This window comes from Callithrix jacchus, chromosome 5, assembly GCF_049354715.1.
Source record: "Callithrix jacchus isolate 240 chromosome 5, calJac240_pri, whole genome shotgun sequence".
Taxonomy (NCBI): domain Eukaryota; kingdom Metazoa; phylum Chordata; class Mammalia; order Primates; family Cebidae; genus Callithrix; species Callithrix jacchus.
Genome location: NC_133506.1, coordinates 84,667,876 through 84,691,540, shown reverse-complemented (window position 1 = coordinate 84,691,540; position 23,665 = coordinate 84,667,876). Strand labels below are relative to the sequence as shown.

The 23,665-nt window shown below is 45.9% G+C and overlaps 1 protein-coding gene across 1 annotated transcript in view; it reads left to right on the top strand.

Annotated features, from left to right (window-relative positions):
- The window catches only part of ADORA2B (adenosine A2b receptor), a 31,426-nt gene extending 7,820 nt beyond the window's left edge, over nucleotides 1–23,606 (top strand). The window contains exon 2 of the mRNA XM_017971702.4: nucleotides 21,894–23,606. Within this exon, the coding sequence (XP_017827191.4) occupies nucleotides 21,894–22,557 (664 nt within the window). The 3' untranslated portion in view covers nucleotides 22,558–23,606. The remainder of the gene's footprint in view (nucleotides 1–21,893) is intronic.
- Nucleotides 23,607–23,665: the final 59 nt, after the last annotated feature.

The following is a 23,665-nucleotide window of genomic DNA, read 5'->3' as shown; positions in this document are numbered from 1 at the left end:
TGTAGAGAGTTTCTGAAAACTGGAAACTGAGAAGGAGCACTTAGGATTGGTTCACTTGCGTCTGTGGTGTTCACCCCGGGACGGAACAGTCCAAGTGGAGTAGGGAACGCAGACTGCCCATACGCCTGGGCTTCTCAGGGAGGAACTTCTCACGTCCAGGTCAGATGGATCCTATTTTTATTTTATTTTATTTTTTGAGATGGAGTCTCACTGCAATGACCAGGCTGGATTGCAGTGGTGGAATCTCGGCTCACTGCAACCTTTGCTTCCCAGGTTCAAGCAATTCTCCTGCCTCAGCCTCCTGAGTAGCTGGGACTACAGGCATGTGCCACCACACCCGGCTAATTTTTGTGTTTTTAGTAGAGACGGGGTTTCATCATATTGGCCAGGCTGGTCTCAAACTCCTGACCTCAGGTGATCTGCCCACCTCAGCCTCTCAACGTGCTGGGATTGTAGGCATGAGCCACTGTGCCTGGCCAGGATCCTATTTTTAGATGCCATCCATTACTCAGACTTTACTCAAAATTATGTCACGCTTTAGCCTGCTTCATGTTTACCATCTGGAAATGAGACAGTTAAAGAGGAAGCCTGCCTTCCTACATCCTCATGGTCACCCAGATTCTTATCACCCTCATGCGGAGCCTCCTGCCCTTGCTACATGTGCCACAAAGATGTTGGGGCTTCCTTTACTTTTCCTTTGGAGTGGTTCCAGCGTTTCCTGTATTCCATATTCTCTTTACTCTTTCTAGGATTCTGTATTTGTTAGACATGGAGATAAACTTTCTGGGTTCTTATGTGTAAGAAATGTTTTTTTGGCCTGGTGCAATGGCTTACACCTGTAATCCCAGCCTTTTGGGAAGCTGAGGCAGGAGGATTGCTTGAGCCCAGGAGGTTGAGGCTGCAGTGAGCTGTGTTCACACCACTGCACTCCAGCCTAGGCAACAGAATAAGACTCTGTCTCAAAAAAAAAAAGCTTTTATTTCTCACATGTGATTGGTTGGTTGTTGGACTGTGGCTCGGAAGTGTTTTCCCTCAGAGTCTGAAGGCGTTGCTGTAACACCTGGCATTGCTCATGAAGTCTGGTGTGTCTATGGTTCTTACTGGTAACTTGTATCTCTGCTCTGGAAACCTTTGGGATCATTTGTTTTTCCTTGGTGTTCTGAAATTTCATGAGGCTGGGTCTAAATAGTGACTTTTAGTTTTTCCCGTTCATTGGGGATGGCACTAGTAGGTGAACCTTGCCAATCTGAAGACTTCTGTCCGTCTTCAACTGAAATTTTTTCTTTTTTGACACAAGTCTTGCTCTGTCACCCAGGCTGGAGTGCAATGGCGTGATCTCAGCTCACTGCAATCTCTGCCTCCCGGTTCAAGTGATTCTCCTGCCTCAGCCCCTAAGTAGCTGGGACTACAGGGGTGTGCCACCACGCCCAGCTCATTTTTTGTATTTTTAGTAGAGATGAGGTTTCACCTTGTTAACCAGGATGTTCTCGATCTCCTGACCTCGTAATTCACCTGCCTTGGCCTCCCAAAGTGCTGGGATTACAGGCCTGAGCCACTGCACCAGGCCAGGTCCAAAACTTTAAAAGGATACAGTTGACCCTTGAACAACTTGGGTTTTAACTGTGCGGGTCCACTTAAAATGGACTTTTTTTCAACCAAATGCAGATTGAAACTACAGTATTTGCGGGATGTGACCCTGAGTATACAGACAGACAACTTTTCCTGTAGTAGGGTTCCTGGGGCCAATTTCAGGACTTTTACATGTGGATTTTGGTATACTTGGGTGCCCTGGGACCAATCCCCTGTGTATAACAAAGGAAAAGTGTATTTTCTTGATTAATTCCTTCTATTTCCTCTGGGATTCTCTCTTTTTTTTTTTTCTTTTCTCTTCTTCTTTTTTTTTTTTTTTTTTTTTTTTTGAGACAAAGCCCTGCTCTGTCGGCCAGGCTGGAGTGCAGTGGCATGATCTCTGCTCATTGCAACCTCTGTCTCCCAGGTTCAAGCACTTCTCTTGCCTCAGCCTCCCAAGTAGCTGGGATTACAGGTGCCCACCATAACGCCTGGCTAATTTTTGTATTTTAGTAGAGACAGTGTTTCACCATGTTGACCAGGCTGGTCTCGAACTCTTGACCTCACATGATCTACCCACCTCAGCCTCCCAAAGTGCTGGGATTATAGGGGTGAGCCACTGCGCCTGGCCACCTGTGGGGTTATTAATAGGTAGATGGGGACATCCCCTACTTTACTGGTGGCTCTTCTCTTACAGCTCCCAGTGCTTCTGCATTCTCTGGAAGAGTTCCTTGACTTTTTTTCCTTTGTTCTTCTAATTTTTTTTAAATAAAATTTTAGCATTAATATGTTTCCTTTTGATGAAGACTAAAGGATTTTAAATTGACTTTGAAAAACATTTTTTAGATTCACATGGTTGAGATTCTTTGCGTGGCACACACAAAGTGTACATAGCAGGAACTCTTCCCCTCCCCCATCCTTTATCACTAGGTCTCAAGCTGCAGCTTGAGACTGTGGGGGGCGGCGATCAATGCCACAGCTCCGTAGTGGTGGGGGCAGCCCCCAAAGCTGGCCCGCAGGCTGTCTTCCTCTCGATTTCTGTTCTTTTCTTAATCCTATTCTGATCCTGCTGTTTGCTAGACTGAGCCTCTCATCCTAGCCATCCATGTTTCCGATTAAAGCCTCCATGGTTCATGCTGATGGTCCTGTCTGCCTTCTGTTTTTAGAAACTCATCGAAATCTCTGGTTTGCTGATATCACCTTCTGCTTGTTTTTAGGATGATTATGAATTTATTTCTCTTTGTGAGTCTTTTTTTTTTTTTTTTTTCACTCTTGTTGCCCAGGCTGGAGGGCAGTGTCACGGTTTTGGCTCACTGCAACCTCTGCCTCCTGGGTTCAAGCGATTCTCCTGCCTCAGCCTCCCAAGTAGTTGGGATTACAGGCATGCACCACCACGCCTGGCTAATTTTGTATTTTTAGTAGAGATGAAGTTTCAACCATGTTGGCCAGGCTAACTGGTGAACTCCTGACCTCAGGTGATCTGCCTGCCTCAGCCTCCCAAAGTGAAAGGATTACAGGCATGAGCCATCGCTCCCGGCCTGTGTGTTTTTATTGTCATTAAAATGTGATTTTGTGAGGAGCGATACTTAGGTGGAACTTGGATTGCCAAGGTAGGATTTTAATCAGGAGTTTGATATAGTCAGGTTTGCATTTTTAAAGTCACTGGTGCAAAGCTGGAGGAAGGAATGGAAAGGACAAGATGATATAGGGTAGCCACTTGCCATCCAGGTGAGAAGGAAGAAAGCATGACTAGGGTAGAGGCCATGGAGATGGCAGCAGATTCTAGATATTGAAGACTTGTAGAACCACAACTTCTATACCAGAGAAGGCTGATGTTTGATGCCAGCCATGGAGCTCAGTAAAGCCTGGAGCAGAGGAGCCACAGGTAAAGCCATGCAGCCAACCAAGGAAGGAGTCCTGAGAACCACAGATGGGCCCTGGAGCTGCAATCAGTGAGTGACACCCAGAAATGTGGGTAGTTAGAGCAAAGCTGAGTGGAATTTATGTGTGTGAGATCTGCCATTGTGGACCAGTGATGAGTCAGCACAAGTGATTGGCAAGCGGATCCCATCAATAGCAGATACTCAGTCGTGTGCTTCTGGCTGGAAGACAGGGCACACAGGGGACAGGTTCAAGAGGACTTGGTGACTCAGTTGGATATTGGACATGAGGGAGAGGGAAGACTGCCAGATGACTCCTAGATTTCCAGTTGCCTGGGTGATGCCATCCTGGAGACGGGGGCTTTGGGAAAGTGTTGCCTAGATTGTGCTGAAGGTGCCTGTAGGTTGAGAGATGCAGTAGTGGTTGAGTCTTGGGGAGTTTGGGGCTGCTAGTCCTTTCACCTGGCTCGGACCCAACTCTTCCTGCTTTAACAGGGGCCCAGCGCTGTTCATTACTGCTGCACAGCAGCCTCTTCCCTTCCCCATTTAAACGTGTTCAAACTCCTCCCACCCGTCTCTGCCCAACCTTCTTTGGTGTTCCGCCTGTTTTGCACCAGTCCCACCACCTGCAGACTTCCCAAAGCGGCTTTCTATGACATCTCCATTTCCACTGCTGATTTTAGCACCACTGCTAAGTGTTCTTTGTTTTTTTGCTTTTTTTCAAATGTAGAGAACTACAAAGCTTTATTGAATGTCATTGTAGTAGAACCAGGACCTGTCAGGTACACTTTATTGATTTATTTTTGAGACAGAGTCTTGCTCTGTCGTCAGCTGTAGTGTAGTGGTGTGATCTTGGCTCATTGAAATGTCCCCCTCCCAGGTTCCTGCCTCAGCCTCCCGAGTAGCTGGGATTATAGGTGTGCACCAACACACCTGGCTAATTTTTGTATTTTTAGTAGAGATGGGGTTTCACCATGTTGGCCAGGATGGCCTCAATCTCTTGACCTCGTGATCTGCCTGCCTCAGCCTCCCAACGTGCTGGGATTACAGGCAAGAGCCACTGCACTCAGCCTTTTTTTTTTTTTTTTTTTTTTTTTGGTGACAGTTTCACTCTCGTTGCCTAGGCTGGAGTGCAATGGCGTGATCTCAGCTCTCTGCAACCTCTGCCTCCCAGGTTCAAGTGATTCTCCTGCATCAGCCTCCAAGTAGCTGGGACTACAGGCATGTGCCACCATGCCTGGCTAATTTTGTATTGTTAGTAGAGACGGGGTTTCTCCATGTTGGTTAGGCTAGTCTTCAACTCCCGACCTCAGGTGATCCACCCGCCTCGGCCTACCACAGTGCCAGGATTACAGGCGTGGGCCACTGCGCCCAACCCAGGTATACTTCTTAAACCCTCCCTCCATTCACCTCTCTTTGGCCCTATCTCCATGTCTGCCCCATTTGAGGGCAGCAGTTTCCTACCTGGTCTCTCTGCATTCATCCTTGCCCTTTTAGCTCATTCTTCACATAGCTGCAATCTTTCTGAAACGGACCCCTGTGTGCATCTCCTTCCTTTACTCAGTGCTCCCAGTGCCTTAGGATAACATCCCAGATGTCTCCCTTGCCCTTGCTACCCCCCTGGTCTGGGGCCTAGATCTGCTTCTGGCCTCATCCAGCTCCTCTCTTTCCTTTGTTTCTCTGCCCTGACTTTTCAGGACCCCTCTCAGTTCCTGAGGCCTACGGAGCTCAGGCCTTTGCACATGCTTTTCCTTCTGCCTGCGATGACCTTCTCTCTACCTCTTTGCCTGCTGATCCTTCCTCATTTTCACTGCGCCCCTTAAAATGACATTCCCTCTGGGAGGAACACAGGGCTCTTTTGCAGCTCTCTGCATACTTGCAGCTGTTTTCTTAATATTTGTAATTTGTTTAAGGTTCGCCATCCTGTCTCTATTATGAGAAGGTACCACAGAGCTCATTTGGTTTCTCACTCTCACACACATACACTGGCACAATCATCAAATTCAGAAATTTTAATAGGTACCACAGAGCTCATGTCTGCTGCTTTCTCATTATCCCCAGTACATTGTCCAGTCACTGACTTGGCTTGTAACATATTTAAGAGTTGGCAGTATGCATGTGCATGCAAATGTATGAACACATGTCTCTCTGTGTGTATACTCGGGAGTGGGATTAGCTCTAAACCGATTATCTCTAAACCTAGAGATAAGAATCCCGGCCAGGCATGGTGGCCCACACTGGTAATCCCAGCACTTTGGGAGGCTGAGGTGGGTGGATCACAAGGTCAGGGGTTCAAGACCAGCCCGGCTGACAAGGTGAAACCCCATCTCTACTAAAAATGCAAAAAATTAGCCAGGCGTGGTGGTGTGCACCTGTAATCCCAGCTACTCCCGAGGCTGAGGCAAGAGAATCGCTGGAACCCAGGAGGTGGAGGTTGTGGTGAGTGGAGATCATGCCATTGCACTCCAGCCTGGGCAACAGTGTGAGACTACATCTCAAAGAGAAAAGAATCCCGTGTTGGGTGTTCTGAGAGGAGCAGTAGGAGAAACTGAAGAGGCAGAAAAGCTAGACTGGCTTCACTAAAACCAGCAGGGAGACTTTGATGGGGAGTGGTTAGCAGTGTTACAGAGGGATAAAATACCTCCTAAATTTGGCATTTTCAGAAGTCATTTAGCAACCTAGGTATTTTTTGTTTTTTTGGTTTTTTTGAGATGGAGTCTAGTTCTGTCGCCCAGGCTGGAGTACAGTGGCCCGATCTTGGCTCACTGCAACCTCTACCTCCCAGGTTCAAACTATTCTCCTGCCTCAGCCTCCTGGGTAGCTGGGATCACAGGCACCCACCACCACACACAAAAATACCCAGCTATTTTTGGTATTTTTAGTAGAGACAGGGTTTCACTGTGTTGGCCAGGCTGGTCCTGAACTCCTGACCTTGTGATCTGCCCACTCGGCCTCCCAAAGTGCAGGGATTATAAGTGTGAGCCACCACACCCAGCCAGCAACCTAGTTTTTTAATTGCAGGGACTTTATGAGTACAGTACATATGTGTATCTGTTTGACTCATCTAACGAAGTTTGTGGTTTCAGAAATAATGAGTCATTCTGAAGCCGTGTATTTTTTCACAACTTTTAAGTTGCACAAGTCATACAGTGAATTCTTATATACCTTTCACTTACATTCACAAATTATGAATATTTTGCTACGTTTGGTTTCTCACTCTCACACACATACACTGGCACAGTCATCATATTCAGAAATTTTAATAGGTACCACAGTCTATAGTCAGATGTTCCCAGTTATCCCAATCATATCTTTATAGTTGCTCTTTTTAAAAAGTCCAGGTTCTATTAAAAGGTCATGTTTGCATTTAATATGTTCCTTTAATCTGAAAGAGTTCCTCAGTTTTTTGTTTGTTTTAGTCTTTCAAGACATTAATATTTTCACCTGGGCTCACACCTGTAATGGGAGGCCGAGCAGGAGGATCACTTGAGGCCAGAAGTTCAAGACCACCCTGGGCAACACAGCAAGGCCCTATGAAAAATAAGAAAATTCACCAGGTGTGGGGGTGCATGCCTGTAGTCCTAGCTACTCAGGAGGCTGAGGTGGGAGGGATTGCTTGAGCCCAGGAGTTCAAGGTTACAGTGAGCTATTAGGTTGGTGCAAAAGTAATTGTGGTTTTGCCATTTAAAATAAGGAAAAAACTGCTATCACTTTCACACCACCCTAATATAATAGTGAGTGTACCACTGTGCCTGGGCCATAGAGAAAGACCTTGTCTCAAAACAAACAAACAAACAAAAAAACATTTTTGAGTTTGGGTTGTTTTGCCGAATGTCCCTGAATTTGAGTTTGGTTGTTTCCTTATGGTAACATTCAGGTTAAACCTTTTTGGTGGCAATACTGTCTACATGGGTGATGTTGTGTCCTCAGTCAGTCTGTCAAGTAAGAAGGCACAGTGTCAGTTTCTTCCATTGTTGGTATAAATCTGATCACATGGTGAAGGTTGTGTCTGCCAGGGTTCTTTACGGTAATGATTTGTTTTCTCCATTGATTATTCTTGCCTGAATGAGTTATTACTATTGTCTTAGTCCATTCTATGCTGTTATAACAATACCACAGACTGTGTTATTTATTTATTATTTTTTGTGTGTGTGAGATGGAGTTTTGCTCTTGTTACCCAGGCTGGAGTGCAATGGCGCGATCTCGGCTCACCACAACCTCTGCCTCCTGGGTTCAGGCAATTCTCCTGCCTCAGCCTCCTGAGTAGCTGGGATTACAGGCACACGCCACCATGTCCAGCTAATTTTTTGTATTGTTAGTAGAGACAGGGTTTCACCATGTTGACCAGGATGGTCTTGATCTCCTGACCTCGTGATCCACCCGCCTCAGCCTCCCAAAGTGCTGTGATTATAGGCTTGAGCCACTGTGCCTGGCTACTGTGTAATTTATAATGAAAACAAATTTATTCCCACAGTTACAAAGGCTGGGAACTCTGATATCAAGGTGCCAGCATCTGGTGAGGGCCTTCTTGCTGCATCATCCCATGGCAGAAAGTGAGAGGGTAAGAGAGGTGAGAGAGTGAGCAAGCAAGAGAGGGCTGCACTTGTTTTCATAAAAGAACCCTTCTCAAGATAATGAACCCACTTCCATGACAATGACATTAATTCATTCATGACACCAGAGCCCTCATGACCTGATCACCTCTTCAAGGTCACACCTCTCAGCACTATTGCATTGGAGATTAAGTTTCTAACACATGAACTCTGGGGGACACATTCAAACCACAGCAACGGTGGTGATTATAAAATGGTAATTTTCAGGCCAGTTTCTGTGGCTCACACCTATAATCCCAGCACTTTGGGAGGCCAGGGTGAGCAGATCACTTGAGGTCAGGAGTTCAAGACCAGCCTGGCCAACATGGTGAAACCCCATCTCTACTAAAAATACCAAGATTAGCCAGGCGTGATGGTGGGAATCTGTAATCCCAGCTACTCAGGAGACTGAGGCACGAGAATTGCTTGAACCTGGGAGGCGGAGGTTGCAGTGAGCTGCGATTGCACCAGTGCACTCAAGCCTGGGTGATAGAGCAAGACTCAGTCTCAAAAAACAAAACACAACAAATTGGTAACTTTCTTTTCTTCTCATTCCCACCACATTTATCAGTTTGTATTCTTTTGTAAAGACATTTTCTTAATGGCAGTATGGACTTAGGGAATTTTATTTTTATTAAATGAGTTATAATCCATTCCTGTTATTTATTTTGATGCCCAAATTCAGCCAATGAGAGAGGGCCCCTGCAAGATCACTTCTGTTTGAGTGTTCCCATTGTTTTTGAGCACTTTCTTATATTTTGGGATAGAAAGGTATTCTAGGTTCACATTATAATTTCCAATTTGAGTACCAACCATTTTCCAAAGAGCCTTGGTTCCTTTTAGTGTAGAATTGTATATAGAAACCAAGATTTGGGTAGATTTGCTCAATGCTACTGGAGTATCATTTTCTCTGGGCCCTAGCAATAAGCAGAGGTAGGAGGAGACTTTTTGTTTTTGTTTTTGAGATGGAGTCTTGGACTGTCACCCAGGCTGGAGTGCAATGGCATGATCTCGGCTCACTGCAACCTGTCTCCAGGTTCACACTGTTCTCTTGCTTCAGCCTCCTGAGTAGCTGGGACTATAGGCACGTACTGCCACACCCAGCTAATTTTTTGTATTTTTAGTAGAGATGGGGTTTCACTATGTTAGTCAGACTGGTCTCGAACTCCTGACCTCATGATCCACCAGCCTCGGCCTCCCAGAGTGCTGGGATTACAGGCATGAACCACTGCACCTGGCCTTTTTTTTAAAAATAGCAAATTACAAGACGTCTTGCTTACAGTAGAATGCCATCTAATTAATGAGAAGGAATGATTGAGTTAAGCAAATCACCATTTCACAACTGTCACAGTAAGAAGTGATTCAGGCAAGAATCATCAATAGGTGCTAAACCTCATGGGTGAAAGTTTGATGAGGATTAAGAGACTTACAATCCCCAAACATGTACCACAAGATACCTACTAATTAAAATGGGAAAGGTAGTTATGATGGAGAAACCTGGCAGATACCACGTCAGCCAAGTGCCTTCTTATGTCCTCTTCTCACTGGTCGTTTGTGTATATGGTGGCTGATGCTTTTGACAGTTAATGTCACATCTGAGATAGTGTTCCATAACCCCAGTCTTGGGAGGGCACTTTTTACTGCAGAGGACAGATTGTCCTATTCTCTTTTGGTCTGGTTCCAGGCAGGGGCCCTTTCTCTCAGGGGCTGCTTATTTTATGGGAAAGAGATCAGTCTGGAGCCTAGCAGCTTTGGGCTGTCTCTGTGTCCCATGTGATCCATAAAAACAGTGCAAAAGAATCACCAAAACCAGGCCCAAAGGGGAACTCTGGAAAACCTGGTCCTGGCCCCTATCCTCAATCTCAACTGGTTGAATCACTGGCGGACCACCCTTGATTGCCTTTTCTTGCCATAGGAAGCTGGTGGCGAGTGCTGCCAACTTTCTTTACTGCGACCTGCATTTCCCATCTGTTGTTCTTAGGTGACTGTGCAGGACAAATAATATCTCTCCCAGTCACCTTCACGTATGGCAGTAGGCTCAGCTCAGGCTCAGCCAGGTCCACCACTGGAATTCAGACATGTCTGAACTTGCTGGAGTAGATGAGAACCCTGCAGGAGCCACAGCAGCCCAGGGCCAGGGCCTCCTGGGAAGACTCGGCCTGAAAGTAACCTCTGGTGACCACACCTTGCTGTCAAATGGGCAGGCAGGCACTGTCCTTTCCTCAGACTGGCCTGCAGGCTATAGCTATGACCATCTGCAGGGACAAGGTGGTTTGCCCTCAGGACACAGATGGCAGAGAGGCCTTCTTCCCATTCCTAGACCTGAACTTCATATAAGTAAAATCAAATAGTACCTACCTTTTTTTTTTTTTGAGGCGGAATTTTGCTCTTGTTGCCCAGGCTGGAGTGTAATGGCGTGATCTCGGTCATTACAGGCACGCGCCACCATGCCCAGCTGATTTTTTTTTTTTTTTTTTTTAGTAGAGATGGGGTTTCTCCGTGTTGGTCAGGCTGGTCTTGAACTCCTGACTTCAGGTGATCTGCCTGCCTCAGCCTCCGAAAGTGCTGGGATTACAGGCGTGAGCCACCATGCCCGGCCTTATTTATATATATTTTTAAATATAAGAATGGTTTTATTTGTTCCTTAAATGTTTGATAGAATTAATTAGTGAAGTTATCTGGGCCAAACATTTTCTTTGTGGGAAGGTTTAAAATGATTAATTTTAGGCCGGGCACGGTGGCTCACGCCTTAATTCCAGCACTTTGGGAGGCTGAGGCAGGTGGATCACCAGAAGTCAGATGTTCAAGACCAGACTAGCTAGATGGTAAAACCCCATCTCTACTAAAAATACAAAAAAATTAGCCGGGCATGGTAGCAGGCACCTGTAATCCCAGCTACTTGGAAGGCTGGGGCAGGAGAATCACTTGAACCTAGGAGGCGGAGGTTGCAGTGAGCTGAGGTCATGCCACTACACTCGCATTCCAGCCTGGGCAACAAGAGTGAGACTCCGTTTTAAAAAAAAAAAAAAAAAAAAAAGATGAATTATAGTTCTATTAAAATTTTGATTCTTTTTCTGTTTGTGAATATTTTTTAAATAACCCTTTTATAGTTTGGTCCCATGGGAAATCTGAAAAACGAGAGGCTGTTTAGAGGCTCATCATAAAAATATCCCCTCATATATAGCCTGTAGTGGTTTCCAAGCTGAAGCTGAAACCATGTTCACACACTTGATGCCTTGCTTCATTTACAACTCCCAACTGGGTGTTCAACACGTGTCTCTTATTAAGAAGGCAGGATTCTGTTCCCTTCTTATAAACTCAGGCTTTCTCTGACCATTTGCTTGCCAGGCAGTGTTAGGCATTTTGGATACAGCTGTGAGTCTGTTCCATGGAGGAGCTCATCCTTCAGTGGAAAGAGACAGAAAATGTAGTGTGTGGTAGGTACACGGGAGAGGTGCTCTGGGCAATCATGAGCTGCTGTGAATGCTCAGGAGCAGATAAGCTGCTCTGCTTCCATGTGAACTTCCGTACTGTGAATTAATTCACGCGTGGCAGTGAGCAGGGGAAGGATGTTGGTATAATGCACGTTTCTTTGGTTCACCTGTGATTTTGCCTGGGCAAAGGAGGTGGAATAGTGGGAGGAGAATGACAGTTTTCAGCAGAAAAGGAGAAAGCCCTCTGGCTGTTCTGCTGGAGGAGCCCCTGAGGGCTTCTAGGAGCAAGAAATAAAACCACTGGCACTCGGGAGAAAAGCCACATCTCCTAGCTTCTTGGGGTCTGGGCGGTGGTAGGGTATGGCTGCCACCAGGCCCAAGTTAGTAACAGTCCCCTGGCTCAGAACTCCTCTTTCATCTGCACTGTCTTGGCACCTGTCAGCCTTGCTCTAATTAAAGTTTGCCAGGATTTCTATTTTACTTTTTTGGTGCATTTTTAATACCCATGGTGGCACCCTCTCGCCCCACTGAACTGCCTGCCTGGATAGCCCAAAAGATTTTGTTAGTGCTCTAGTGACAACGTTTTGTAGGTTTGAGTGCTTTGCCCTAGCCCCGTTTTTCACAGAAGTCCTGTTAATTATGTGCAATAAGATAACATGAGGTTTTCTTTTTTTGAGATGCAGTTTCACTCCCATTGCCCAGGCTGGAGTGCAATGGCATGATCTTGCCTTACTGCAACCTTTGCCTCCCTGGTTCAAGTGTTTCTCCTGCCTCAGCCTCCCAAGTAGCTGGGATTACAGGCATGTGACACCACGCCTGGCTAATTTTTTATTTTTAGTATAGATGGGGTTTTACCATGTTGGTCAGGCTGGTCTCGAATTCCTGACCTCAGGTGATCCACCCGCCTTGGCCTCCCAAAATGCTGGGATTACGCCCAGCAACAAAAGGTTTTCTAAGAATGTATATATTGTTTTATAGCAGAAATGTATGTATTTCACAGGAATTTAAAACTTGTGAGCTAGATAGGCTGTAAAGGGAAAAAAGTCCCTAAGCAATCAGGAAACAATTTTAAGAAGTGGCAGTAGAACTCTATGTGCATTTACTTAGCAGTCTGCATTTACACAGTGCTTTGTACACATTCTGTCTATGTTAAAAGCCTTGGCAGCAGCTTGGAGGTGGGTTCTAAGGCCAGTGTTTCTGATGGGAAGCTCAGGCTCCAACCAGCCTGTGGCTGGACTGACCAGGCTCAGTGTCACTCCCTGGGTAGCTGCCCTTGAGGATCTAAGTAGGAGCACCCTGAGAGCTGGGAATTGATTTCTAAGGCTGGTTTGAGCTGAGGGCCACAGAGCCAGAGCAGGAGGAGACCCTGCCCCAGAAATAGGCCAGCACTTTTTATGCAGGCTCTGGCGGTTCCCGTTTCCTTATGTAACCTCAGTGTTCATGCTGTTCTCTTTTGTTGATTCCCTCCATGTGACTGTTTTTCTATCAATCTCCTTAGCTAATGAGCTCCTTATAAGGAGAATGGATGGATCAGAGCACAGCTCCGTACACAGTGGTGGGGCACAGTGATTTCCCAAAGTGTGGACTTTCCCAGAACCCCCTTTTGTGTGAGCCTGTAAAGGCTGGGATTGTTCTGCCTTGTTCGAAATGATAAAGCTGCCTGTGTTTCCTGTGTTCACTGCCTGTCATTCACTCTCCTACACTTGGGGCAGCTGTCCTGCTTCCCTGACCTCACTGCAGTGCCCAGTGCCCTCTGCAGCAGAGCAGTGACTGCCATGGGCGGGTGAACAGAAGGACGTGGCCCATGCCCTTCAGGAATGTTTTAGGGAGACGGACACACACATGCAGACCTGAGGGTGTTCCGGAGGGCAGGGAATGAGACAGTCAGCAGCAAGGGTTAGGGCCAGGGAGGGAGACAGGCCTGGGGAGAGGACGGAGGCCCAGCAGGAAGTGGGAAAGAAGAGGGCCTGGCAGGCAGTTACCAGAGCCCTCCTGCCATGCCAGAGTCCCCAGGGGTTCATTCCTTCCAGTGTCCTGCTCAGTGCAGGGACACCTGCTTGTTTTTGTTTGTTTGAGACAGAGTCTCGCTCCGTTGCCCAGGCTGGAGTGCAATGGTGCGATCTTGGTTCACTGCAACTTCTGCCTCCCGGGTTCAAGCAATTCTCCCTCAGCCTCCCCAGTATCTGGGATTATAGGCACTGGCCACCACACCCGGCTATTATGTAAAAATGTAATAACCTATTATGTAATTATATAAAAATTATTTACATAATTTTTTTTTGAGATGGAGTCTCACTCTGTTGCCCAGGCTGGAGTGCAATGGTGTGATCTCAGCTCACTGCAACCTCCATCTCCTGGGTTCAAGCAATTCTCCTGCCCCAGCCTCCTCAGTAACTGGGATTATAGGCATGCACCACCACACCAGGCTAGCTTTTGTATTTTTAGTAGAGATGGGGTTTCACCATATTGGCCAGGCTGGTCTCGAACTCCTGACCTCAGGTGATCCACCCACCTTGGCCTCCCAAAGTACTGGGATTACAGGCATGAGCCACTGTGCCCAGCCACATCTGCTTGCTTTTTGCAGCATCCCTGTCTCCTACCCTCTGCCTGGGTCCAACTGTCCTGCCATTATGGAGCTGGAGCTCTGGTGCTAAAAGTCCTTCTATCTTTGGAGCCTCTGAGCAGGAAAAAATCCCCAAACTGTTTGCTCTCACAACAATCAACACAGAAGATTTCTGTGACCAGATGTGTGGGGATTTCTCCTTACCAACAAGCAAGCAGTCCGTTCTGCAGCAGACACCAGTTGAGTGTCCTCCAGTTCAATTCTGACACTCTCTTCCTGGAGACAGCATGAGATCCCAGCGGTTGAGGGCTCAGTCCCACAAGACTGCCCCCCACTTCCAACCAGCTATAAATCAGGGATCCCACAATCCCTTCCTTGGGTTTAATTTGCTAGAGTGGCTCACAGAACTCGGGAACATTTACATAAGTTTTCTGGTTTATTATAAAGGATATTACAGGCTGGGCACAGAGGCTCACGCCTGTAATCCCAGCACTTTGGGAGGCCATGGCAGGTGGATCACCTGAGATCAGGAGTTTGAGACCAACCTGGCCAATATGGCAAAACCCCATCTCTACTAAAACAAAATACAAAAATTAGCCGGGTGTGGTGACGAGTGCCTGTAATCCCAGCTACTCGGGAAGCTGAGGCAAGAGAATCGCTTGAACCCAGAAGGCAGAAGTCGTATTGAGCCGAGATCACATCATTGCACTCTGGTCTGGGTGACAGAGCAAGACTCCATCTCAAAAAAATTTTTAAAATTTTAAGAAATGATATTAGAAAGGACATAGATGAAGAGATGCACAGGGTGAGGTGTGAGAAGGAGGGTGGCATTTCCATGCCCTCCTTGGGTGTACCACCTACAGGAACCTCCATGTATTCAGCTGTCCTGAAGCTCTCCACACCCTTTCCTCATAGCCCTTTTTTGGATTCTTCATAAGGTAGATACGACTGAAGCATGGACAACTGGGTGGACATGTGAGTAGATGAAAGGGGAATGATTTCAGACTGATAGGCTGAGTGGGGAAACTCAGCAAAGCTTATCTGTTCAGATGCTTCTTGGCCTCTCTGTGCACCTTCTTCTAGGGGCGGGGCAGGACCCCTTCTGAAATGGGGGTTGTATGACTCATAATCAAACAAAGTAGGTCAGAGAATTTCATTATGATCGGCTCGAAGACAGAAAGACAGAGGAAGGTATATATTTAGTTATCATGGCCTGTCTTGGGGAGAAGTAACAAGGGCTATGGGAGTTATGAGCCAGGAACTGTGACCAAAGCCAACACAGCTGACGCTTGAACAGCACAGGTTTGAACCACACAAGTTCACTTGTACATGAATATTTTTCAACAAAATATGACTGAAAATGCAGTATTCCTGGGATGTGAAACCCATGTATACAGAGGGCTGCTGATTGCAGAACCTAAGTATGTGAGGACTTCAGCATACGTGTGGACATACTGCAGGGTGACTGTACACACACACCGTGACATCACAGAGCAGACACCTGCTTCCCACGGAGGTTGTGCCAAGCAGTCTGGTTGTGTCCTCCAGCATGCCTCTTTTTGCTGTCCTTGAGGACTGCCTCCCAGGAGGGTGGCAGAAGCCCCTTCCTTCAAGTCTTCAAGCCACTGACCTATGGCTGGGTGGTCAGGTGGAGGAGGGAGCTGGGATTTATGAGATAAACATGTAAGAGCTATAGATTCCTATGCAGGAAAACAGCCATTTGGGGCAAACTTGGAATCCAATCGGACTAGGTCTGTGTCCTGACTGCAATTTAGCAGTAGCAGGCACATCACGTAGGCTTTCTGAGTCCTGACTTCCACATCTGTAAACTAAGGATAGCAGCTCTCAGGAGGCGTGATTTGATGAGATGCAAGAGGTCCACAGCCCAGAGCTGCCCAAAGAGCAGGTGCGTAGGCAGAGGTGGCCGTGCCATGGATGTGTCTGGACAGTTGGGGGTGGATCTGCAGGCATCCGTCACTGAAACTTGGTTTGGTTGTGCGATTCTTCCTCTGCCTCAGCTGGTGACTTTTTCTATCGTTCTCCGAGGTAACAGTTCTTGAAGGAGATGCTGCCCCATCTTCTTACCGCTCAACTGTCCCGCTCTGTGCACTGGCGCTATTCCTGTCCTTCCTTCTGCTACAGCTGAGGAAGTGTCTTTCCCCATGTACCCTGGACCCTGCATCCTCCACCTCCTCCCATTCTTATCTTTTTTAGTAATCCGTCCCCTTCTCCTGCATGTTCTCTATTAGTATTTTCAGCAGTATGCTCACATCCACCATTCTCTTGATCTTTATCCCACTCTTCCTTTAATCCTCTCTTTTGGGAAATGCAAACACACAGGGGAAAAACTCGGAGGAATCATCCTTGAGTCTTCATCTTCCCGTACCTGGTCGATCTTCAAAACTATTGGTTCTCCCTCCAAAGCATATATCCATTTCCATCATCTTTGCTGTCACCCTGGCCCAAGTCAACGTTTTCTCGAATCAAGTACTGAAATAGTTTCCTAACTGATCTCTCTGCTTTTCTTCTTGCTCCCCTAAAATTCAGTCTCTGTACTCTGGCCAGGTGACCTTTATACAACATAAATCAGTGCCATCCCCTGTTTAAAAGCCTTCCATGGGTCCCAGTGCCTATGAATTGGTCCCTGACTTTCCTTGGGCTCATTTTCCTGCATGACAGCCTCATTAGCACATGCTGTTCTCTCTGCCTGGAATGTTCTACTCTTCAAATTTTTCACTCCTCAACCTTTAGCTTTCTGCCTGAAAGCCCTTCCTGACATCCTGTATCCAAGAACTCTGGTTTTCCCTTATCAGTGCATCCTATTCATTTTTGTATAGCTGAACCCATCCCAATTCATAATTTCATATTTATATGTTTACTTACTGATTTCTGTCTTTCCCATTAGCTTATGTTCCACTAGGGCAGGGGTTGTGTTTCCAGTGCCTAGCAGAATGTGTGGAACAATGAAGAACTCTTTGAAACCATGAACCAACAGGGAAGAGAGGTCATGATGGAGGTTCACAGAGAAGGCAGTGACCAGCTGCCCCACTGACTGAATTAGCTGCTTTTCCTTATCCAAGACAAGGCATGAGAATTTTGCACATGTGTAGGATTCAGCAGTTGGGAGAATTTCAGATATGGGTGGATTCCAGTTGTTGTTCTGAAACCTAGTGGGAAGCCACTCCCATGAATAACCCCTGTATATACACCGTACCCCAAATATAATATTGCTTTTAAAAAAAGGTAAAGTAAGAGACAGCATGACAGAGTGCAAGGAACACAGGCCTCTGAGTACCGATTTAGCTTCTGGTCTTTGGTTGTGTATTAACTTTGTTTTTCTTATTTTATTTGTTTCAGTAAGAGAGATTGGACTAGAAAGATAAAAGTTCTCTCCAGTTTGGCTGCCTTAACAGAGTATCTAACAGTGTTATCAGCAATCAAGACATTTAATTATCTTTTGAAACCAGAATATGAAGAAGCCATGATGGCTCTAGGGTCAGTGTCGTGGTTCAAAGGTGTCATCAAGGACCCAGGCTCCGCTGTTTTCTTCTGCTTTGCTCCAGGCTTGTCTCTCATGGTCACAATGTGGCTGCTGCAGCTCTAGGCATCACAGCCTTCCACAAAAGCATCAAAAGCAGAAAAGGGTGGGCATGGGCAGAGCTCTCCTGATGGGTCTCTCTCTCTTCATCAGGGAGTAAAATCTTTCCTGGAGGTCCCCTAGCAGACGTCCTTGTATGTCTCACTGTCAGAACCATTTCATGTAGCCACTTGACCAATCATGAGAATGGAAGTGCCATAATTTCCTTATCCCAAATATAATTTCATCCCCCAGAGCTGCCCTGTTATCTGCTGTTCTCGATACAGTTCAGTCCTGTGAACAAAGGAGGAGGAAGGGCAGGCTGCTGGATGGGCTGCCTTGTGGACCTGAAGTTCTGTGATTCTAAGTGCTCCGCCTTTGGGAGGCTTCCTTGTTATGCTGCAGGAACTAACTGTGTTATTCACATCTCCAGTGAGGCAATGGCAAAAAATAACTTTTTTTTTTTTTTAGGAAGGGTTTACATTCCTGAATGAGACAGGAAACAGAAAGGGTTTGGCCAAGAAAGATTCAGTGATAAACTGAGCCCAGCAGGTCATCTGCAGTATAGGGGCCCACAACTGAGCTGCCTGTTGCTAAGAGGGAGTAGAAAAGATTAGAGATCATTGTAAATTATGAGGCAAGACCTCAGTTCACTTCCTTAGTAAACTACTGGTTCTTCTGCATGTCTAGGCTGCAACCTCAAGTATTCTTAGTAAGTAGAATCTTTCTTTAAAGCTGCTTAATAAAGTCAGATAACAAATGATGAATAATTGTATCTGCTAGGGGACCTCCAGTCCTTTTTGTAGGTCCTAGTCCTTTTAGTTTGTTTTTATTTTTTTGAGACGGAGTCTCCTCTGTCGCCCAGATTGGCGTGCAATGGCCGATCTTGGCTCATTGCATCCTCTGCCTCTTGGGTTCAGGCAGTTTTCCTACCTTAGCCTCCCGAGTAGCTGGATTACAGGTGCCCACCACCAGGCCTAGCTAATTTTTGTATTTTTAGGAGAGACAGGGTTTCACCATGTTGGCCAGGCTGGTCTCGAACGCCTGACCTCAAGTGATCCGCCCATCTCGGCCTCCTGAAGTGCTAGGATTACAGGTGTGAGCCACCATGCCTAGCCTATAATGGCTATATTAAGAACATACTATGTGCCAGGCACTATGCGAGGTCCTGGGGATACCAGTACAAGGGTACAAGGTCCTAGTCCTTAAGAGGCTGACATTCCAGTTTAGGGCTACCACATGCATCAGATAAGTCAGCTCTATGGGGCAGGAGAATGGGAGTGGCCACGTCTACCTAAGAGGTAACCAAGAAAGGAAATTAACTGGTAAGAGCAACAGCTTTGTCTGATGTTGAGAACAGCATGAGCCAGAGAGGGAGCCATTGGTCAAGAATAACAGGCCCTGGCCATGTGGAGCTGAGGCTGGAAGGCTCTGCAGCCTTGCTGGCAAGTGCACACCTTACCCTGCAGGCAAAGGAAACAAACACTTCCTATTGGCAAGTCTTCAGGTAATGTCAATCAAATTATTTCCCACTTTTCTCCCAGAGAAATAAAATCTGAGAAGGATTTTATTTCATTTACTTAATACATTACATTGATTATGTTCATTTATACATTAGATATATATTATGGACCAGTTGTTAACAAAATTTATACCGTTGCTATAAACCATGGATAGACTATAGAAAAATGTCTAAAAGGTATACATATTATGGTATCTGTTGCTTTTATAAGATAAGCTGGCTTATCTGATACATGTCATATCCCTCAACTGAAATGTCAAGGACTAGGACCTTGTCCCTTTGTATTGGTATCCCCAATATTGGTATCCCCAATAGTGATTTCTAGTATTTTTTTTTTTTTTTGAGACGGAATCTTACTGTATCACCCAGGAAGGAGTGCAGTGGCATGATCTCGGCTCACTGCAACCTCTGCCGCCTGGGTTCAAGCAATTCTTCTGCCTCAGCCTCAAGAGTAGCTGGGCTTACAGGCACCTGCCACCGTGCCCAGCTAATTTTTATATTTTTAATAGAGACGGGGTTTCACTATCTTGGCCAGGCTGGTCTTGAACTTCTGACCTCGTGATCCATCTGCCTCAGCCTCCCAAAGTGCTGGGATTACAGGTGTGAGCCACCGGTATTTTTGTTTTTTTGAGACAACGTCTCGCTGTGTCACCCAGGCTGGAGTGCAGTGCTGCAATCACAGCTCACTGCAGCCTCAACTTCCTAGGCTCAAGTAATCCTGACTCTCCCACTTCATTCTCCTGAGTAGGTGGAACCACAGATGTACACCACCCTGCCCGGCTAAGTTTTGTGGAACCACGGATGTACACCACCCTGCCCGGCTAAGTTTTGTGGAACCACAGATGTACACCACCCTGCCCGGCTAAGTTTTGTGGAACCACGGATGTACACCACCCTGCCCGGCTAAGTTTTGTGGAACCACAGATGTACACCACCCTGCCCGGCTAAGTTTTGTGGAACCACGGATGTACACCACCCTGCCCGGCTAAGTTTTGTGGAACCACAGATGTATACCACCCTGCCCGGCTAAGTTTTGTATTTTTTTTGTAGAGATGGAGCATTACTGCCCAAGCTGGTCTCAAACTCCTGGATCCAATGGCTTAAAAATGACCAAAACATTTAATATTTGCTATTTCCTAATTTTTATCGACTATGCTACTAGCATTTCTCAGTAGACATGGACATTGCCGAAACTGCTGGAGAGCAGTCTGCAGAGGGATTCAGAAATGATTCTGCTCATAGTCCTAGGCAAATCTCTTATGTTGCTTGTAGGAAGCCAAAAAGATCCTTGCCTGGAGCCCCTGCCTAAGGCCTTTGTACAAGTGTCACCTGATCCAGTTCTGCCCGTCCTGATAGTTCTTACTCTGCTTTTTCATTTTTCATACCACACACATCTCCATACTGTTTACTAACTTGTATTTGTTTATCCCTGCTAGACTCTAAGTCTCTTAAAATTTAGTAGGGATCTTTGTGCGTTCTGTTCCCTGGTGTATCTCAAGCACCTAGAACAGGGTTCCTCAACCCCTGGGCCACAGACTAGTACTGGTCCATGGCCTGTTAGGAAGCAGGCCACACATGGCAGAAGATGAGCAGGGAGGCAAGCATTACTACCTGAGCTCAGCCTTCTGCAGATCAGCGGCATTAGATTCTCATTGGAGCTGAACCCTATTGTGAAGTATGCACACAGCACATCTGGGTTGTGTGCTCCTTGTGAGAATCTAATGTATCCCCTCCACCCCCAGTCTGTGGAAAAATTGTCTTCCATGAAACTGGTCCCTGGGTGCCAAAAAGGTTGGGGACCACTGACCTAGACCAATGCTTTACAGAAGACCTAGATTCAAAAGGCAGTACCTCGGTAATTAGGAAGTATAGGAAGTCTCCTGAATTCTTTTATCTGGCAAAGAAAGGCAGTCAGTCAGTTCTTGGAAACTTGTGACTTGAAGCAAAATGATGCACTGTATAACAAAGCCAATTCTACCACAGTTGATATTGTTTAAAAAAAAAAAACTTCAGCTGAATTCAATTTAAAAGAGCTTAATTTAGCAAAGAATGATTCACAAATTGCACAGCCTGCTGAGCCAGAGTAGGCTCAGAGACTCCAGTGCAGTAGCGTGGTTTAAGAGAATTTATGGACAGAAAAAGGAAAGTGATGTACAGAAAATGGAAGTGAGGTACAGAAACAGCTGGATTGGTTATAGCTCGGCATTTGCCCTATTTGAACACGGTTTGACAGTTGGCCACATCTGATTGGCCAGAAGTCGAGGATTGGCACAAGAGTAGGCTGCAGTCTGTATACACCTCCACTTGTTACAGTTCTTGATGTACATACAGAGAAACCTTTAGGCTGACTTTAAAATATGTAAGGAGGCAGCTAAAATTTATTTAACAATATAAACAAGAGTTAACTTCCTATGGCACATATAGTATGTGATTTCACTTCAAGTCACAGTTTGCAAGAACCTACCGAGGAAGTTAAGTAAGGACTTAACAGCACTCCCTTAAGGCTTTTCTACCTCTTGTCATTGGCCATCCTTTGTCACTAAACGGAAAGGAGTTACTAAGTCAAGAATGAAGATCTTATTGAGCTTGCTACAAGCTGCTCATCCCTGCTTGCATGTCTTTAGTATTGAGGATAAAGAGCATGGTACCCTGGAAGGTGAACTTAAGGGTCATGGAAATAAAGAGGAGGTGGGGTCTTAGATTCTGATTGCAGAGCACTATAAACTGACCATAACAGATGGTGTTCTTTTAAACAGGTATAAAAGTTTGGTCACTGGGACTCGAGCAAGAGGGGTCATTGCTGTCCTCTGGGTCCTTGCCTTTGGCATCGGATTGACTCCATTCCTGGGGTGGAACAGTAAAGACAGTGCCACCAACAACTGCACAGAGCCCTGGGATGGAACCATGAATGAAAGCTGCTGCCTTGTGAAGTGTCTCTTTGAAAATGTGGTCCCCATGAGCTACATGGTATATTTCAATTTCTTTGGGTGTGTTCTGCCCCCACTGCTTATAATGCTGGTGATCTACATCAAGATCTTCATGGTGGCCTGCAGGCAGCTTCAGCGCACTGAGCTGATGGACCACTCGAGGACTACCCTCCAGCGGGAGATCCATGCAGCCAAATCACTGGCCATGATTGTGGGGATTTTTGCCTTGTGCTGGCTACCAGTGCATGCTGTTAACTGTGTCACTCTTTTCCAGCCAGCTCAGGGTAAAAGTAAGCCCAAGTGGGCAATGAATATGGCCATTCTTCTGTCACATGCCAATTCAGTTGTCAATCCCATTGTCTATGCTTACCGGAACCGAGACTTCCGCTATACTTTTCACAAAATTATCTCCAGGTATCTTCTCTGCCAAACAGATGTCAAGAGTGGGAATGGTCAGGCTAGGGCACAGCCTGCTCTCGGTGTGGGCCTATGATCTAGGCTCTGGCCTCTTCAAGAAGATACAAATCCACAGTAAACAAAGAGGACACGGCTGGCTGATTCTCACTGTTAAAGATAGCTACACCTCACAAGGAAATGGACTGCCTCTCTTGGACACTTCCCTGGAGCTACCACATATCTAGCTAATATGTATGTGTCACTAGTAGGCTCCAAGAGTTGAAAAATATATTTATGATCTATTAAGCTGCTTTTACTGTGTGGATGATGCTGATAGCTTGAATGGATTCTAACAGACTGTTTTGTTTTTAAAAGTCTGCCTTGTTTATGGTGGAAAATTCTGAAATTATTTTACTGTGAAACACTGTGAACTATTATAATGCAAATATTTTTTTAACTTAGAAGCAATGGAAAAATAAAAGTTGGCTGTACTAAAAATGTATACTTGCTCCCAGGAAGGTGACCTCAAAAATTAAAAGTATAATTCTTTGGCCAGGTGTGGTGGCTCATGCCTGTAATCCCAGCACTTTGGGAGGCCAAGGCAGGTGGATTACAAGGTCAGGAGTTCGAAACCAGCCTGTCCAATGTGGTGAAAACCCATCTCTACTAAAAAATACAAAAATCAGCTGGGTGTGGTGGTGTGCACCTGTAATCCCAGCTACTCAGGAGGCTGAGGCAGGAGAAATTGCTTGAACCTGAGAAGCAGAGGTTGCACCGAGCCAAGAGCACTCCAGCAGGCAACAGAGTGAGACACCATCTCAAAAAAAGAAGTATATTCAATCAAGAAACTGCTGTATTAATTTAAGGAAATGATAGTCTCATAAGTTAAGTCAAATTTTGATCACATAATTTTAAGCTCCATTCTTTTCCATATACAGAAAACTACCCGAGGGAAAAAAGCTGGTGAAATGGGATTCCCTCCTCTACCAAATTCTGCCATCTAGAGCTAGGTAGGAAATTTTGCTTCGCTCCAAAGTTCAAGTTTGGTTAAGTTCTTGGAACCCAAAGTGTGAAAATTTTACTAAGCAAAATTATTTAACTCTGTGTGTATAGGAGGTTAAATAAAAATAAAACTTAAAAAGACAAGCTTAGGGTGCTGCATTGGCTTGTTAGATCTACCTTCTAAACTTTTTACCCTGAAGGCT